The sequence below is a fragment of the Geotrypetes seraphini genome, chromosome 1, assembly GCF_902459505.1.
Source record: "Geotrypetes seraphini chromosome 1, aGeoSer1.1, whole genome shotgun sequence".
In the NCBI taxonomy this organism is placed as follows: Eukaryota; Metazoa; Chordata; class Amphibia; order Gymnophiona; family Dermophiidae; genus Geotrypetes; species Geotrypetes seraphini.
Genome location: NC_047084.1, coordinates 118,149,448 through 118,164,732, shown reverse-complemented (window position 1 = coordinate 118,164,732; position 15,285 = coordinate 118,149,448). Strand labels below are relative to the sequence as shown.

General features: G+C 42.5%; 1 protein-coding gene across 1 annotated transcript in view; it reads left to right on the top strand.

The window, feature by feature from the left end:
- LOC117366682 (natural killer cells antigen CD94-like) overlaps nucleotides 1-13,714 on the top strand; it is a 32,595-nt gene extending 18,881 nt beyond the window's left edge. The window contains exons 4-7 of the mRNA XM_033958379.1: nucleotides 4,341-4,430; nucleotides 5,353-5,504; nucleotides 10,951-11,042; nucleotides 13,510-13,714. Of these exons, the coding sequence (XP_033814270.1) occupies nucleotides 4,341-4,430; nucleotides 5,353-5,504; nucleotides 10,951-11,042; nucleotides 13,510-13,714 (539 nt within the window). The remainder of the gene's footprint in view (nucleotides 1-4,340; nucleotides 4,431-5,352; nucleotides 5,505-10,950; nucleotides 11,043-13,509) is intronic.
- Nucleotides 13,715-15,285: the final 1,571 nt, after the last annotated feature.

Genomic DNA, 15,285 nt, shown 5'->3' with positions numbered 1-15,285 from the left:
TGTGTTCCTTATTTTTTTCTGCCTAAGTGCATCACTTTGCATTTTTCCACATTAAACTTCATCTGCTATTTATCTGCCCAATTCTCCAATCGGCTCAAGTCACTCTGGAGTTCCTCACTGTCCTTCTGCGATTTGATGGCCCGGCATAGCTTTGTGTCATCTGCAAACTTGATGATCTCACTTGATGTTCCATCCTCTAGGTTATTGATGAAGATATTAAATAAGATGGGCCCAAGTACCGAGCCCTGGGGCACACCACTAGTCACAGTCTCCCAGTCTGAGAATTTCCCATTTATGCCCACTCTCTGCCTTCTGTTCTCCAGCCATTTGCCTATCCATCTTAGTATATCTCCTTCTATTCCATGGCTCTGCAGTTTCCTGAGGAGTCTTACATGTGGAACTTTGTCGAAAGTTTCCTGAAAATCCAAGTATATAATATTCACCGGTTCTCCATTACCAATTTGTCTGTTCACTGTCTCAAAAAATTGAAGTAGGTTCATCAAGCATGACTTCCCTTTCCTGAATCCATGTTGGCTGGCTTTCATCAGGTCATGTGTGTCTAGGTGCCGGGTTATGCTATCCTTGAACAGCGCCTCAACCATCTTCCCAGGGACCGACGTGAGACTCACAGGTCTATAGTTGCCCGGTACTCCTCTTGATCCTTTTTTAAATATCAGCGTGGCGTTCGCTATCTTCCAGTCATCTGGTATCTGCCCTGTTTTGATTGACAGGTTGGCAAATTTTTGGAATAGTTCTCCGATTTCGACTTTTAGCTTTTTCAAGACTCTCGGATGAATTTCATCCGGTCCAGGAGATTTGTCGCTTTTGAGTTTGTCGATCTGGCGGTAGATCTGGTCCAATTTCTTGAGCTCACTATACAAACTTTCTGAGGAGCAGCCATTCTGATCATTGTGTGCTCAGCAGTGAGACAGGGCAGGTGCACTGACAAAACCACCTCTGGTCCCCGGAGAACCTGAACCGACCACAGCGCCTAGGACCCATCCCTCTCCACCCCCCCCCAAGCTCCACATTTTCTCCTTTGCAACAGTGAGCGGATCAGGGCTCTGTCCACCATGTCATTTAGCCTCCACCCCCATGCACTGATTGGCTGTTTCCTGTCTAGGAATGTGTGGCACCCACCCTCTTTAAAGTGGCAGGTGGGGGTCTGTAAATAAAGTTGCTTTCTGCTTCCAGCGCAGCTCTGAGTGTAAAAATACATTAAACACATTTCTTGGTAGGGAAGGGCAGGACCCCGGAGGAACTAAAACAAGGTAAGGGGTGGGAGGTTGGGGTTGGGTGTTCACTCCATAAGATGCACCCTTCTTTCCACCCAATTTTTTTTGGGAAAAAAATTGCGTCTTATGGAGCGAAAAATACGGTACTTTTTTTATCGAACTGCTAAATACATTCCAACTCTCTGCAAAGCAAGCTAAGTTCATGTTTCTGATAAAGTTGGAATGTATTTAGCAGTTTGATAAAAAAGTAAATGATATATAACACACTTATATTAAAAAAAAATAAATAAAAAATATTGAGAATAATGAAGAAATAAACTAAGATATTGGTAGTTTTCAGTATAGATAACAACCCAACGGGACTAATGAGTCCATCCTGCATGAGTCTTGCAACCCAGCTGGTATTCTGAAGACCCTTTAGATTGCATTTTTGAGGCCTTCATTTAAGGCATCTGTTCAGCAATGTAGACACGATACTGTAAAGGACATTGATGTATGACTGACACACGATCGGCGGCCACCGATATAGGCATCCTTTACGTTCTCTATTTCTGTGGATAACACTATCCTCCTCCCTGACTCATCAGCTTGCAACCTTGGGGTGATCTTTGACTCCTCTCTCTCCTTCTCTGCTCATATCCAACAAACTGCCACAACCTGTCGCTTCCTCCTCTATAAAATTATCAAAATCCGTCTTCTCAGAACACAGCGTAGCTGGTTTTAAGAAAGGTTTGGACAAATTCCTGGAGGAAAAGTCCATAGTCTGTTATTAAGACACGGGGGAAGCCTCTACTTGCCCTGGATTGGTAGCATGGAATGTTGTTACTCCTTGGGTTTTGGTCAGGTACTAGTGACCTGGATTGGCCACTGTGAGAATGGGCTACTGGGCTTGATGGACCATTGGGCTGACCCAGTAAGGCTATTCTTAATGTTCTTTCCAAAATCCTTATCCACGTTCTCATCACCTCACGCTTAGACTACTGCAATGTACTTCTCTGAGGCCTCCCGCGCACCCATCTCTCACCTTTTCAATCCATTCAAAATGCTGCTGAATGACTCATATTCCGTGAGAGCCACTATTCTCACATTACTCCTCTCCTCGAGTCACTTCATTGGCTCCCCATCCATTTCTGAAAACAGTTGCAGACTTACAAGTGCATTCGCTCTGAAGCCCCCCCAATATCTCTCCTTATCTCCCCCTTTGCTCCCGCCCCCCCCCATGAGCTCCGTTCAACAGACAAGCCCCTCTTATCTGTACCCTTCTCTTCCACTGCCAACTCCAGACTCCGTCCCTTCTTTCTTGCTACACCGTATGCCTGGAACAGGCTGCCTGAATCAATACGTCGTGCTCCATCCCTAGCAGTATTCAAATCCAAGATAAAAGGCCCACTTTTTTGAAACTGCTTTCAACTCTTAACTCCCATTCACTGATGCCTGATACCTAGACCCACAGTATGATTTTTCTCTACCATAATCTCCCCAACCCTGAGATGTCCTATTTGTCAATCTGAGCAGGGACTGTATATTTTATGTTAAATGTTCAGCACTGCGTACGCCTTTCAGCACTAAAGAAATGATAAATAGTAGTAATAGACGGCGGTAGGCACCCTACTGATGTCTAACCAGTCAATTGGGATGCAGATTTTCTAAAACAATTACCCCGAAGCAGGACGCCTACACTTTAGGCATCTGTGGTGGGTAAAGGAGGCGCCTAGGGATGCTTAAGATTGCCCAAGGCTGGTCATGGGTGTAGTTTTGTCTAGAAGTGGCCATGGGTGAGCTTAAGCAGCCCTGGGTGTCCCCCTTGGACCATGATAAGTGCTTGAAATGTAGGCCATTGAAATGTTGAGCTACATTTCAAGTAGACGTGGCCGCTAAACTGATCATGGCAAGGAAATCTCCCTACCACGATTCGCTGAGCGGCCGTAGAAGGGAACCTCTGAACCCCACCGCAAGTTGGCAGCAGAAAGGTTGCCCACTTCCTCCTGTCACCACACCCAAAACAATCCCCAGCACAAGGGATGCCCAATCACTCCTGCCATCACCTCCTAAAACAATCCCTGGCAGGAGGGATTCCCATTCCCTCCTGCCGCCACCCCGAAACCCACCCAACACTATCCGCGGCAGGAGGAATGCCCAGTCCCTCTTGCCGGCACCCCATGAACACATGATCCCCCAAACCTACCCGGATCCCCCCAGTACCTTTTTCAGCAAGGTGGGATTGTTTCAAATGGTGGCAGAAGGGAGGAATTGGGCATCACTTCTGATGGGGATGTTCATGGGGATGAGGTTTCCTTGCCGCAGCCGCTGAGCTGATCATGGCAGGGAGATTCCCTTGCCACGATCAGCTCAGCAGCAACGCGATTCTCTAACTGGCACCTATGTAATGTAATGTAATGTAATTTATTTCTTATATACCGCTACATCCGTTAGGTTCTAAGCGGTTTACAGAAAATATACATTAAGATTAGAAATAAGAAAGGTACTTGAAAAATTCCCTTACTGTCCCGAAGGCTCACAATCTAACTAAAGTACCTGGAGGGTAATAGAGAAGTGAAAAGTAGAGTTAGAGGAAAAATAAAAATAAAATAAACATTTTAACAAGACAGCATTGATCTAAATACTTTGGAAGGTAGAAGAGAGGAGAGAAAGGAATAGAAGCAGAAGGGGGAGCCGTTGAACAGTAGAATTCTGGAGAAATTTAAATGATAGAAATAGAACAAAACAAAGACAAAAGGCAAAACAATAGATAAGATTAAAGATAAATCATAAGCTGGAAAGAAAAATAAAATAAAACTTTGTCTTCAATCCACAGTTTCAGCGTCAGTGATGAAGTGGAGCAAGTAAGTTTAGGAGGAGCGATTGACGTTTCCAGAAAGGGCTTCTTCTATGACCTATGCCAGATACAGAAACGGGCAGGTTAGGCGTCTGTTTGTTAATACAGACACGATTCAGTAAAGGATGCCGGTGTGCAATTCTCAGCCGCTGCATAGGCGGCAGCTGAGACTGGCATCCTATACAGAATTTCCCCCTTAATGTCTATCTTTATTTTATGTAATATATTAGCAAGTTCTTGATTTTTCTTTCTCTTCTCTTATTCTATAGATCAGACATCTTTAAAAAATGCATCAACCCCAACAGGACTGGATTTACTAGAGAAGCTGGAGAAGTTAAAGATATGGGAGACCATGAGTGGTACATACACTTTTACCTAATTGAGACGTTGCGAGGAAAATTTATGCCTGCAAAAAACATTTCACCTTTTCTATCTGAAAACTCCCCTTCCCTATTTGTATATCTGCATGGGTTGTGGAACAGCACATATACTTTGAGGTATAATGTGTAGAGATGTTCCTGGAGGTGAGTTTCAGTTAGAACATAAGAATAGCCTTACTGGGTCAGACCAATGTTCCCTCAAGCCCAGTAGCCTATCTTCATGGTGGTCATGGACCCAAATAGTAGCAACATTCCATGCTATCAATCCAAGGCTTCCCCCATGACTGTCTCAATAACAGACTATGGACTTTTCCTCCAGGAAATTGTCCAAACCTTACTTAAAACCAGCTACATTAACTGTTCTTACTGCAACCTCTGGTGGCTGCAAGTCATCATATCTCAGAAATATCTCCTTCAATATGGAACCTCCAATAGTTGGTATTTATTTAAAATACTGGCTGCCACAAGGAGAAAATTCTGAATATTTGGAGGCAGTATCTCATAGCTGCTACTGAACATCCGGTTAAAGCAGTGAGCCAGCAGCACTATTCACATGGTGGCAATATTGAGTTACTATCCAGATGACTTATCTGGATAGCAATTAGGACAGCTTCCTTGTTCTCTAAATTATGCAGCTAGCTATCTGGGTAGCCATGTTGAATACTGCCACTAACCGGATGAATGTTGGCTCTACTCAAGCTTCACCCTTGGACCTCCCTGGTACTATCTGGATAATTCTGAGCTGATCAGATGAAATATTTAGTAGCACTATCTGAATATCCCACACCAGCACCTACCCAGATAAATGTCTTTGAATATCAAACCAGATTAGCAGAAAAATCTTACTCTGGTGATAACATTTGTGTAACTCCAGTTATTTCATGTTCTGTTTTACACATAGGTCAGCAGTATGAATTCTGTCCAGAGAGTTGGAGACCCTGGAAAGGAAAGTGTTACTTTCTATCTAATGAGAAGAAAATATGGAGAGATGGCCAGGAGTACTGTGTTTCCAGAGACTCTCACCTGGCTCTGCTCGAGACCCTAACAGATCTGGTAAAAATGTGTTAATACATGTGATGTATTCTGTAGAGGAACATAAGAACATAAGAACATAAGTAGTGCCTCTGCCGGGTCAGACCAGAGGTCCATCCCGCCCAGCAGTCCGCCCCCGCGGCAGCCCAACAGGTCATGACCTGCCTTAATCACCAGAAGGGGCCCCCTTGCCCCCTAGGTTTCTCATCGAAGTCCTATCTTCCCATCAATGTCCTAACCCTCCGGCCTTGCACCTGCACGACCTGGTGAGCTGTCTATACTTATGCAACACCCCAGCACCTCCCTCAGTACCCCACGATCCCCTTTTCCCTCAGGAATCTGTCCAATCCCTGTTTGAATCCCTGTACTGTACTCTGCCGGATCACTTCCTCCGGGAGCGCATTCCATTTGTCCACGACCCTTTGGGTGAAGAAAAACTTCCTTGCATTTGATTTGAACCTATCTCCCTTCAGTTTCTCAGAGTGCCCCCTTGTACCTGTCGTCCCTTTTAGTCTGAAGAACCTGTCCCTGTCCACCCTCTCTATGCCCCTAAGTATTTTGAAGGTCTCTATCATATCCCCCCTGAGCCTCCTTTTTTCCAGAGAGAAGAGCCCCAGTTTATCCAGCCTTTCAGCATATGGGAAGTTTTCCAGCCCTCTTACCAGTTTCGTTGCCCTCCTTTGGACTCTCTCAAGAACTGCCATGTCCTTCTTGAGGTGCGGCGACCAATATTGAACGCAGTATTCCAGATGTGGGCGCACCATCGCTCGATACAGCGGCATGATGACTTCCCGCGTCCTGGTTGATATGCCCCTCTTGATGATGCCCAGCATCCTGTTGGCTTTCTTCGAGGCTGCTGCACACTGTGCGGATGGTTTCATGGATGGATCCACTAGCACACCCAAGTCTCTCTCAAGTCCGGTGTCTTCCAGCAATCTCCCCCCCATTTTATACTCGAACAACGGGTTCTTTTTCCCTATGTGCATGACCTTGCATTTATCTACGTTAAAGCGCATTTGCCATTTGTTTGCCCAGTCCTCCAGTCCCTGCTCTGATATCACTTGGTGTGACATTGCACAAATATCTCTTCCTTTTATCCATCATTTGTAATGATTATCTATCAAAGGTACAAGGGGAGGTATGGGGATGTCGGGCTCTGAGGAGGGGGGTCTCTCCTTGGAGTTGTACTTGGGGGATTGGTTGGTGGGTGGGAGGGACTGAGAGAGAGAGAAATCGGGGATCTCCCTGCTGGTATCAGCTAATTGCGGCAGGGGAATCCTCAATTAGCTGAGCAGGCAAGTCTCCCCAAAGCTGCAGTTTTGGGGAGTCCTGCCAGCTCAGCTGATTGTGCATTCCTCTACCGTGATCAGCTGTGGAGGGGATCACCCAGAAAAGATAGGCTCCAGAAATGTAGGCCAGGGTTTTCCGGGCCTACATTTCTGATTTCTTTGTTTGTGGCAATCGCATTTACATAGGCAGTTGAGGCACAATTTTCTAACTGACACTGTCTGACACACGATTGGCTGCCGACAAGGATGCCAGTGAGAGAATCCCGAGGTCAGTGCGTTAATTACGCTATTAATGTGCTACAGTTTGTGTAGGATGCAAAATTCTTCTATTTTAAAAGAAATCCTTAAGTTGTGTGAAAACCTTTTTTTTTTTTCCAGAAATATAATTATAATAGATAATATGTAGAAATAAAACAAAAACATAAAGGAAAATTAAAATACATTTTTTATTGGACTAACTTAGGGCTCCTTTTACGAAGCCACGTTAGCGGCTTTATCACACACAACATTTTAGCACGCGCTAACCCCCACGCTAGCCGAAAAACTACCGCCTGCTCAAGAGGAGGCAGTAGCGACTAGTGCGGCCGGCAAATTAGCGCGTGCTATTACGTGCTTTAAACCTCTAACGCAGCTTCGTAAAAGGAACCCTTAATGTAGTTTATGATTAGCTTTCGAAGGAAACCGTTTCTTCCTCAGATCAGAAATAAGCAAATGTTGGCATTTCAAAAATTTGGCTTCATGGATTACAATTAATTCAGAATACTGCTGCGAATGTAAATGTGACCATGTGACCCCTTTGCTTCAGAGTCTTCATTGGCTCTTGGTTTATTTTAGAATTCAATTGAAATGCGCTTGTATTTCTTTTAAAATCCTACATGGTATCTTTAATCCTCTTATACCTTTATTTTGGAACGTTTACCGATTCTCCTTTGCAAGAGGTAGCCAACCATTTAAACTCTCGGGATTAAAGGAGTCAAGATCTTCAGTCAATCTTTGGTCTTTAAACTCTCTCAACTCTGGAATGATCTCCCCTTTTTTTTAAGGAGTTCCAGTTCGTTTCAATTTTTCTGTAAATCTTTAAAAACTACTCTATTTGCCAAACATTTTGAAAATTAATTCTTTTGAAATTTTGCTATCATCTTCTATTTATCATTTATAAATTATTCCCTGTTTATTTAATTGCTGTAAACTGAGTTGAGCCTTCTCAGAATGATGACTCGGTAGACAAAGTTAAGCTTTAGTTTAGTTTATAAGGGAAACAAGAAAGCATTTCATCAGTAGTTGAAAACAGTTTGAATTTCTCTGTAGTGGGAAAGAAAGCCAAGGTCTTTGTTTTACTTCTATATATTACCTTGAAGAGTGGACTAACACGGCCACTACACCTTTTCTCTCAAAATGGAATATATCACATATGGCCACATGAAAAGGCAAAAGAACAAACGTATAGAAAAAGAAACCAAACTGAACAGTCATCTTTATTTTCTGACAATCTGCAAGAAGGACAAGGAGTCAAGATCAAAAATCCTTTGGTAACTACTTTTAACTCTGACTATGCAGAAAAACTCTGCAAACGTACCAGTCAGAAACTGAGACATGAACTTATACATCAGCTCTACAAGAAAAAGGAAATGATAAAAACCCAGAGAGAAGAATTCATAAGGAATACACAGGAGCCAACTACATAAGTATCTGCAGGAAATCCAAGCAAAGAAACAGTTCATTGCTATTCACAAAAAAGAGAAAAAGCTCACCTCCTTCCTACAGATCACACAAAGAACAGAATTCCATCCCGGAACGTTGGAGGCACAATACCTGATGGAACAGACCTGAATCACTTGGACATACATCCCAACTTACCTAAAACGTGAAAGCAGACACGGTGACCAGGAAAACCTAAAGACTCCCAAACAGGCAATACAAATGGAGATTGTAAACCTCTCCAACTATCAATTATCAGAACAGGAGACCTCTGTACTGTTGAAAGGACTCTCTTTCTCCCCTACCAGAAAATGAGATAAAATCCAACTATACTCAGATCTTGAATTCTTCAGGAAACTCCCCTTAAAAGTACATTTCCACAAAAGAGAATCTCAACAGACTGGAATACAATTTTAAAGAAAAAAATACATATTTTACTCCACAGGATGGACAAAACTAGATAACTACATAGAAAGTTTCAGACATAGGGCAAATTCATAACTTTCTAGCAAACAAAAGAAAATTCTATACTTTTCCCCACCAAAATGACCTGCCATGAAAAGCTTACAAAATAATCCAAACGTTGTCATCAAACCTGCAGACAAAGGAGGCGCTATAGTAATTATAGACACACAAAATTACTTTGTAGAAGGACACAGACAACTGTCAAATAACACAAACTGTAAAAAAAACTGTCTGGAGACCCCACTAAACAGCTAAAAAGCCTCATCAAAACACTTCCAAAGCAAATACAGCCATCCTTCTATGGGCACATTCTACATGCTGCCAAAAATCCATAAACCCGGTAACCCTGGCAGACCAATCATATCCAGTATTGGGACACTCACAGAAGAAATATCTGGATTTATAGAAGGGATTCTTGAACCCTTAGTACAGAAGACAAAGAACTTTATACAAGACACCACAGACTTCCTGAACAAATTAAATAATATATAGCATCCGGAGTACTTCTAGTCGCAATGGATGCGTTATACGGCAACATTCTCCATATAGATGGCATTGTTGCATGTGAAAAATTCCTAAAATCATCAACCCTGGGCCACCAACACTCTCCGGAAGCTATTACAGCATTGATCAACTATTTCCACTTTACCAATGACATCTATCTGCAAATCAAGGGCACTGCTATGGGCATGAGGATGGCATCACAATATGCAAACCTCTTCATGGCAGAACTAGAGGAGACATTTCTAAATATCACCGGTATATTGATGACATTTTTATGATTTGGACTGATGGGGAAGAGACTCTCAAACAATTGTACATCACTTTCAATACATGCTACCCTACAATCAAATTCAGAATGGACTATTCCCCAGACAAAGTCAACTGTTTAGACACCACAGTCTCTATCAACAATGGTTACATCCAAACAGCTATATACAAGAAACCTACAGACAGATGCAGCTCCCTCCACAACTCCAGCTTCCACACCTTGCACATAAAAAGATCCATTATACACAGCCAAGCCATTTGATACCACCGAATCTGCTCTGACCCAAGAGACAGAGAAATACCTAGAAACCTTGACTGAATCCTTCAAATAAAAAGGATACAACCCTAAAATAATCTCCAAGAATATCACCTCATTCCTTAAAACACCCAGAGAAAACCTATTGCACTTCAAGGACAAGAAAACAACAGAAAGGACCCCCTTGGTAGTGACATACAATCCAGAGATGGAAAAACTAAGAAAAATGATAAGAGATCTACAACCACTACTCCAGGAAGATGAATTACTAAAAGAAATCTTCCCAGCTCCACCTGTGCTGGCCTTCCGTCAGCCACGTAATCCGAAACAGAAACTGGTGAAAAGCAAACTCCCTACACACCCCCACAAAGAAGAGAATGGCAGTGTGACAAGCTAAGGATCTTATGATCACTCATATGGGAAAAACATAAGGGGATCCTTCACTTGCTCTTCTTCCAGTGCAAAGAAGGGTGCTACATTAGAGAAACAGGCCAGATGCTAAAGACTAGGAACAACTTACACAGAGATCATATGAAAAATGACAATGCTAACCAGGATGCTGGACAGAACTTTGGAAAAACTGACCACTGCCCCAATGATTTTATGGTGAAAATACTGAAAGGGAATTTGAAGACAATTCAAGAATGGAAGACTTTTGAAATCAAAGTGATAAAATATTTTAATACCTACCAGACAGGACAATACTTGCCTTTTTTCCCCACTACAAAGAAATTCAAACTATTTTGTCACCTCTGTCTCCAACTACCACTGAAATGCTTCCATGTTTCTCTTAAATATACTGATGTTGTCAACATTTGCTTATTTCTGATCTGAGGAAGAAGAGGTTACCTTCGAAAGCTAATCATAAAGTACCTTGAAGAGTGATCTAACACGGCCACCACATCTTTTCTCTGCCATAATAGATACATTTGAGACTGAACAATAGCTTGAACTTAGACCGACCTTTGACTATTCTTGGTATTTCTAGGACTTCATGCCTAACTCAACTAATGACGTATACTGGATTGGTGTAAGAAACATCAATAACACATGGCAATGGCACAATGGTACAAAGCCAAGGTAAGAGTTCAGTGCACCACAAGTTGTAAGGCCAGACTCTGATGTCGCCTTGGAGAAAGAGCATTAAGCACCAAACAGACACTTCACTCCCAAAAAAAATTCACCCATTTTATTTCTCATGATACCTTTCTTTATTGAGGCTTTTGTTGGTGTCTGATGATGTCTTTATTCATTTATTTGGTTTTACATCCCGTCCTCCCAGGAGAGCTCAAAACGGGTTACAAGTTTACATACATTTAAAATGTATTTATAGGAGATGATGGCAAACGTGGCATGGCAGGACATTGTCTGACAGAGATGGCAAAACATAGTTAACAAAGCATGGTAAGATATAACATGACAAACATTGATTTTTGGGAAGCAAAAGTTCGAGCATGTGACACCATTGCTTCGTAGTCTTCATTGGCTCCCTGTGTATTTCAGAGTCCAGTTCAAATGTGCCTGTTGTCATCTTTAAAATTCTTCATGGTATTTTTCATTCCCCTAGTTCCTTTATAGATTCTTTTTTGCAAAGAGTGACCACACAAGCCTCAAACCCATATGATATTAAAGTGGGTTTGAGGCTTCTACAGATGAGGACAGAGCTTGCAGGAATGGGGCAGGGACAGGAAAAGAAGTCACAGGGGATGGGATGGGAAGATGAGTTCCCACGGGGAGCAGGAAAAAATTTGTCCCGTGTTATTCTCTAGTGTGGATAATATGAGGAGAGACCTAGGGAAGCATTAAGAATGGTCCAGAATTTGGCAGCTAAGATTTAATACTAATGAAGGGCCAGGCATTTAGGCTGCAAAAACCCAAAGGAACAGTACATTTTAAGAGGTTAAGTACTTTTTTTTATGGGAAAGGGAAGCTGAACTTTGAGTATGATCATATGTGAATTTAAGGTAGCCAAACAAGTAAAAATGTAAATTCTGTCTAAAAAATTAGACAGTTTACAAAGCATCATACAAAATAAATAATAAGAATACATTACATTACATTAGGGATTTCTATTCCGCCATTACCTTGCGGTTCAAGGCGGCTTACAAAAGATTTATAAACAGGGTTACAATGGGAGAACAATAGATTTGCTAGAGTGGTAAAGAGTAGATCTTTTGATATTTCTTTGGTAGTTAGGAACAAGGAGGCTTTACAGAAGATTTGTAAACTGGGGTTTCAGTGGGAGCATAATTGTCCTTGTTATGAAGGTAAAGGGTAGATCCTTTATCAATTTTAGCATTGTTGAGAGTATGTGACGTTAGGGCTGTTTCAGGAATTTCTTGAAAAGTATAGTTTTTAGTTCTTTTCTGAACGTCTTGTAGTCTGGGGTGGACATCAGAAGGTTGGAGATCTGGTTGTCCAGTCTTGCCGCTTGAGTGGCCAGGAGGCCGTCATGTAGTTTTGATCGTTTTACTTCTTTGATCGGGGTGGGGGTGGGGGGTATGAATGGGGAATGCGTTTTTCTGTATCTGGTTGTGGATGCTGGGATGAGGCGGTTGTTCAGGTAGGACGGGCTGTCTCCGTTAAGGGTTTTAAATAACATGCAGTAGAATTTGAATTGTGCACTGACATACTCTCCTACATCACCTTATTAATAAGCACATTTCATTCATATAGATATATGTGTCCAGAAATATTTAGAAGGAGTCCCGAGGGTTACTTATTTTTGTTCACATAAATGCAGAGTGGCAAAAGCTAGAAAAATGCTTGGGTATATAGGGAGGGGAATGGCCAGCAGGAAAGAGGAAGTGATAATGCCTCTGTATAGGTTTCTGGTGAGACCTCATTTAGAGTACTGTGTGCAATTCTAGAGTCTGAACCTTCAAAAAGATATAAAAAGGATGGAGTCCGTCCCGAGGCAGCTAATAAAATGGCACATGGGGAAATACTTAAAGATCTCAAGAGGTATGTTTTGGAAGAAAAGCAGGAGAAGGTAGATATGACAGAGACCTTTATAGACCTCCATAGCATAAATACACAGGAGACAAGTACCTTTCGATTGAAATGACGCTCTGTGTGTCTAAAATTACGCCAGGTGTACACTGGGCTGGGCCTCCGCATGTGCGGATCGCCGGACTTGATGGACCGAAGGTCTGATCCGGAGATGGCAGTTCTTATATGTTCTTATGGAATAAGGGGGAATAGGATGAAGGTGAAAGCAGAAAGACTCATACTTCTTTATGGAAAGGGCAGTGAATTCATGGAATGGTCTTCAAGTGGAGAGGAAGACTGTATCTGAATTCAGACAAGCTTAGGACAACTACACAGGATCTCTAAGGGACAGGAAGGGTTAGAAGATGACATGGTTGGGCAGACTGGAGAGGCCGTATAGCCTTTATCTGCCTTGATTTTTCTATGGTCAGAATTTGGAATCTAGCCGTACTGATGAGAAGCTCCCTGCAGGCCACCCAAATACAGGGCTGGGATTTTATCCAATAGGCTATGTGATAAGGTTGTAATTATGAAACAACTTCATTTTTTACCTTAGATCTTCTGTTAAAGTTCATCATAATTCCTCCTGTGCAGTGCTGTCTGTGAGAGGTCTACTTGATTGGAACTGCCTCTATTTGAATTACTGGATCTGTGAGAAGTCAACTGTTCGGCTGCAGTTTGATCCTCATCGTAAACTTCCTTTGGTATCGGTTAATGGTATGAAACATATTGACATCACCAACAAAGAAGGACAAACTTAGCAGATGCGTGCAAATGACTGGAATACTGCCATTTATGGCTTCACGTCACCAAAGTAGGCAGCTCCTTGAGGGGATAATTATAGACAATTGTAATCTTACTCTAGGATGGATGAATAGCTCTGTCTGTCTCCCTATTTTTACCGACATCATATTTTGTACACGTGTTTGCAAAATAAACAAATTAAAGATGAAAAATTATATATATTTATTTATCAAGTACTTGATATTCAAAGTTGGTAACATCATGGTGGTTTACGTTCCAGTTAAATCATCAGAACAGGGGGGGAGCACCCTAGACATGTGCTTACAACCAGAATGACCTACAAGTCAATACTAATATCTTTGGCATCTCCGTAGCAAAAAAGACCCATTTGTTTTGTTGTTGTATTACCTTACCATGTTTGTACTTGACACTGACCTTGTCATGCTCCTAAGTTATTTGTACTTGTACCCTCACCCAGTGGAATACCAAGGAGGGAGTGGGGTGGGGGGTACGGACCGCCCCAGGTGCACGCCCTAATGGGGTGCACAACCTGTCCACTGGGTCCGGAACCACCCTCCCTATTCTGCTGCTGCTGCTTTCCTTAACCAGCAGCAGCGGCAGTAAACTTTAAATTGAGTCATTGCAGGACCTTTCTGCATCTCCCCATGGCTGCCGGCCACCCCCCTCTGACGTCACTTCCTTGTTTTGGAACAGAGCCGGCAACCATGGGGAGGTACAGAAAGGTCCCGCGATGACTACAGAAAGTGAGGTGATGTAAGCTTCCCTCCCTCCTTTTCACTCCCTCGCTGCCCTATCTCCTGCCCTAGCCTGTAGCGAATTAAACCCATGCTCCGAGGCTCTAACATTGTGCATGCCAGCTTCCCTTCTCCCTCCCCCCCTCATGACGTAACTTTTGGTTACATCGGAGAAAGGTCAGGAAGCCGGCAAGCTCAGTATTAGAGCTCCAGAGCATGTACTATCCTGAAGAACGATTTGGCCTCTGAAAGCTAATTGAAAAATGGATTAGTCCAATAAAATGGGTTTTTCTTATTTCTCGTTATTTGTTTTATTTTTATTTGTTAATTTGTAAAGTGGATCTGGTTTGTTTAGTGGGAGTGTGTGGCGCAGTGGTTAGATCTACCCTGAGGTTGTGGGTTCAAATCCCTCACTGCTCCTTGAAACCCTGGGCAAGTCACTTAATCCCCTCATTGCCCCAGGTACACTAGATAGAGTTTGAGTCCGCCAGGACAGAAAGAGAAATATGCTAAAGTAGCTGAATGTAAAACCACTTAGGATATAAGTGGTATAAAAATTAAATAAATAAATAAATACAATGCGTGTGTTGGTATTCTAGTGCTCACTGCAGTGTTTAAAGTGCTGCTTTTTCCTAGGTACATTCTTCTTCTGCGATATGTGGATTGTTACTAAAAATCATGTTTCTCATATAGATGAGGGGGTGTCAAAAAATGATGGGCCCTGGGTGTCTCATATGCTACGTATGCCACTGCTCTCACCCCCCATGTACAGTCCTACTTAATTCCTGTTAACCGCATCGAATTTCATGGATCCAGGAGGAACCGAAGTGACA